This window comes from Olea europaea, chromosome 3 (genome assembly GCF_002742605.1).
Source record: "Olea europaea var. sylvestris chromosome 3, O_europaea_v1, whole genome shotgun sequence".
In the NCBI taxonomy this organism is placed as follows: domain Eukaryota; kingdom Viridiplantae; phylum Streptophyta; class Magnoliopsida; order Lamiales; family Oleaceae; genus Olea; species Olea europaea.
This window is the reverse complement of record NC_036239.1, coordinates 3,430,556-3,434,054: the sequence shown is the minus strand read 5'-3', so window position 1 is coordinate 3,434,054 and position 3,499 is coordinate 3,430,556. Positions and strand designations below refer to the sequence as shown.

The 3,499-nt window shown below is 36.7% G+C and overlaps 1 protein-coding gene across 1 annotated transcript; it reads right to left on the bottom strand.

Annotated features, from left to right (window-relative positions):
- Positions 1 to 635: 635 nt before the first annotated feature.
- On the bottom strand, positions 636 to 1,613 carry LOC111377028 (sentrin-specific protease 1-like). The gene is made up of 4 exons (XM_023000057.1): positions 1,599 to 1,613; positions 1,425 to 1,509; positions 874 to 1,352; positions 636 to 777 (listed from the first exon to the last, which is right to left on the bottom strand). Exons 3-4 carry the CDS (start codon positions 1,248 to 1,250, stop codon positions 636 to 638), a joined length of 519 nt encoding a protein of 172 aa, XP_022855825.1. The 5' UTR covers positions 1,251 to 1,352; positions 1,425 to 1,509; positions 1,599 to 1,613.
- Between the last annotated feature and the right edge of the window lie 1,886 nt (positions 1,614 to 3,499).

Below are 3,499 nucleotides of genomic sequence, written 5' to 3'. Positions count from 1 at the left end.
TTATTAATTTTGTCAGAATAACGGCAGTTGTGTCGTTCTCAATATCTTTTCAAGATCAGTAACGACACTAGTGTCGTTCTCGTAGACTTGTAATTCTAACTTCTAATGAAATAAAAATGCAAATCTGAAAATTTAATATTTAATATTTTGTTAACGCTTATATTGAAAAAATACGGTATTTGTTTGCAAATACGGTAAGGTGTCATTCCCGTTATTATGTTTGTCACTATAACGACAGTTGTGTCGTTCTCTATAATCGGTAACGACACTTGTGCCGTTCTTATGAATATGTTTGTGTCTTTATAACGCTACTTGTGTCGTTCTCCCTATCTTTTCAAAATCAGTAACGACACTAGTGGTGTTCTCGCATACAATGACCGAACAACATAACGACAGTTATGCCGTTCTTTTGGCTTTTCTCTCATATCATTAACGGCACAAGCGCCGTTCTCAAGAATAAAACTTGACCAAAACCCTAAACCAAATTACCATTTTCATAGAAATGCATAAGCACATTTAAATGAAAGACATAAAAGCTGTCACTTCAATTAACATTCAACTTGAAGGATTTACTAGGTTGCAAAATCAATCTCCAAGGTCTAAATACAAAAATAACTTCAAAACATTCACTAAATCTACGGATCAAAGTGCCATGCAAATATCTCTGCAGCTAATTTGTTCCTCCAAATAGACATATATTCCGGACGAATCAAATTCATATTCAATTGAGCTTGTAAAAACTCAATGAATTTCACTGTGAAAAGCCCACAATCAGACCTACAAATTCATAATGGGAAAAAAATTAGATAGACATGAATTAGACGAAAGAAGTCAAAGATATTGGTGCTAAATGTTATATTCAACCAAGTTTACCCGTTTGTTTGTTCAGGAACTACAACCCTCTGATAACGAAACATGCTGGTGCTGAATTTTTCTTCACGCGCTATGTGTTCCTTTATCAACAAGGGAATTACCACTTGAATAGGTTTCATGCATTCGGCCAGCTGAGCAGCGCGGATGTGTTTTGGCAAACTATCGTAAATGTAAATAGTTCGCTCCGTCAAATCAATCTTCAGTGCAAACCAATGAGAACCCGGTACACAGTAAGGAACATACAAAAATTTACAGTTACTCCAGTGTTTACCGAGCACCGGTGAAGCCCCTTCAACATAATCGACGAGCTCTTGGTCAAATACATAGTTACCATTTTTCTTTTTACGTGCACCCATTTTTAGGTAGGCTTTTTTCATAAGTTGCCAAAAATAACAATCCAATATAGCACAATCTTGCTGAAATATATGTGGATATGTCACTGCCCTTTCCCTAATGTGGTATAAGGCCGAGTCGATATGCTGTACACCAAAACATGATTAATTAAATGCATTTTTCAGTAAAAATAATTCTAATATACAAATATTACTTACATCATCGATAAGCCACCCGTCATCTTTCAATAGTTCATCAAAGAATTTCCTTCGCACTTCACAGATAGCCAAGGTTACTGTATCACTGTGACAACAATAATATCAAACTAAGCTAACTTGCAAATTCGAAATTACACCCTTCACTACGCCAACCACTGGAATAAAATAAATTACCTTGTGGATGCATTTGCCAACTACTTGTTGAGGTCTTCAACTTTTGCAGGATCTACTTCCCTTAAAGGGTTATATGCTTGAATGTTCAAAAATTTTCTCCTCTTTAAGGGATTAGTGTATGGAGAAAGCAGCACGGCTGCTCTTCTCTTAACTCGATGCGCCCTTCCTACAGGCAATTCAGAATTCGGATCCTTGATGACAATGATTTCATTACTAGGTTGGCAAACATGCGAAGATGTCGAAGGCTTCTCATAATCATCTACAAAAGTTGATGGAACACAATTCATTCCATTTTAACACACAAGATTGAAAAGTGAAATATTGAAACGTAAATTATTTGTACCTTTGTTAGATATGTTTGAATCCTCTTTTGTCCTAGCCACCTTCTCTGTGACATCATCTTGTCGAGCTTCCTCGGTTCGAAAGGTCTCTTCAGTCCAGACTAAAGGCCGTTGTTGGTACAAAACTATAGCAGATGAAGGATCTGATAGAAATCCTACAAATGGGACCCAACATAAAAATCCTACAAATCCAACAAACGGAACCCAATATAAAAATTATTTGTAACTTATTGCAAAATGTACAAGAGAGAATATACCATCATCATATGTAGGAAAAGCCTCAGATTGCTTATTCGGTGTGACTTCTTCATGAAAGCATTCTTCAATAATTACCTCATCTCGCTCTCTTGTCTCTTTGTTCTGTTGATTGCCTTTACTAAAAGCACGATCATCAAATTTGCTTCTTTCCGACTGAACTCCACCTTGTCCAGCCAATTGGAGAAATAAATCAATTTTCCTTTCTACTCAATCGAAGCGATCTGACATCTCGCCTCGGAGCCACTCTTCAACACCTCTTATTTCTTGTTTTATTATATGAGTGATATAGTCATAAGAAGGTAGGGGTCGTCTAGCTGTCTTGGATGAATGTAGATGGCTAGACATAGATGGTCGATCCGATGTCTTAGGACATTGTGGGCGAGTGAAACTTGACTGAGTATCATCACTCTCAGAGTCTTTTTCGCCTTCATCCTTGGAAGCAACTTTTTCCAACTTAGGATCTGCTTCACTATCAAAAGGTCCGGATTCCTTCCAGAACGGCTCCAGCAATTCATCGTCTGTAGGATTAAGCGTACAATGTACCTCTATCTGAAAAAACAAGAATGTATAATTATTCAGCAAATTGTTTTATTATAATTATTGATACGCCATTTACATTTTGATAAATAAAACTTACATTTGACGATTCAAAAAATGTGCAAAGTGTTTCCCCCCTAAGTTGCTTGGACATTTCCCAGCTTATCATTCTTGGAATTCTGGAATCGACTGTTACACGACCGAATTTCTTTCCAACATCGGGAATTGCTTCAAATGCCCAAATCTGTACAATCATAAATTTAATTTTTAGTAACATAATTAAATAAAATGTAATGTTTAAATGATTTTAGAACATATTACCATGATTGCAAATGGAAATCCATGCAGAGAATACGGATATCGCTGAGAAGTTGTATAACCCTTCAACATGTCTCGCAAATTACGTTTAAAAACCTTAATAGTGTACTCGTATGACTTTCTCCCCCATGAATAGTTGTTAAATCTATCGAGATCATCCACCAAATAAAACAACCATGGGTTAACAAATGTATTCTCCTCTGCTGCCAAAACCACGTACATCAATATGACGAGGAGGCCCAACTTATATTTATCATTCTTATGCTTGCAGCGTTTGAAAACTTGTAACAATAAACCTCTCTTTATTTTGCCGTTGCTACGCTTAAAACGCTCTTTCACGAGTCTACAATTTTTCCCTAGCTTTGGATCCTCGTTCTCCAAATCCCCCGCTTTAAGCCCAGTCACCAGTGTGAATTCTTGCAATCCAAATCTTGCAAGCTTGTCTCC

Coding starts and splice junctions, on each gene's coding strand:
- LOC111377028 (XM_023000057.1), bottom strand. CDS start 1,250: ATGAAAAAAGCCTACCTAAAAATGGGTGCACGTAAAAAGAAAAATGGT. Junction 778..873: donor GTTCCTGAACAAACAAACGG/GTAAACTTGGTT, acceptor ATGAATTTGTAG/GTCTGATTGTGGGCTTTTCA.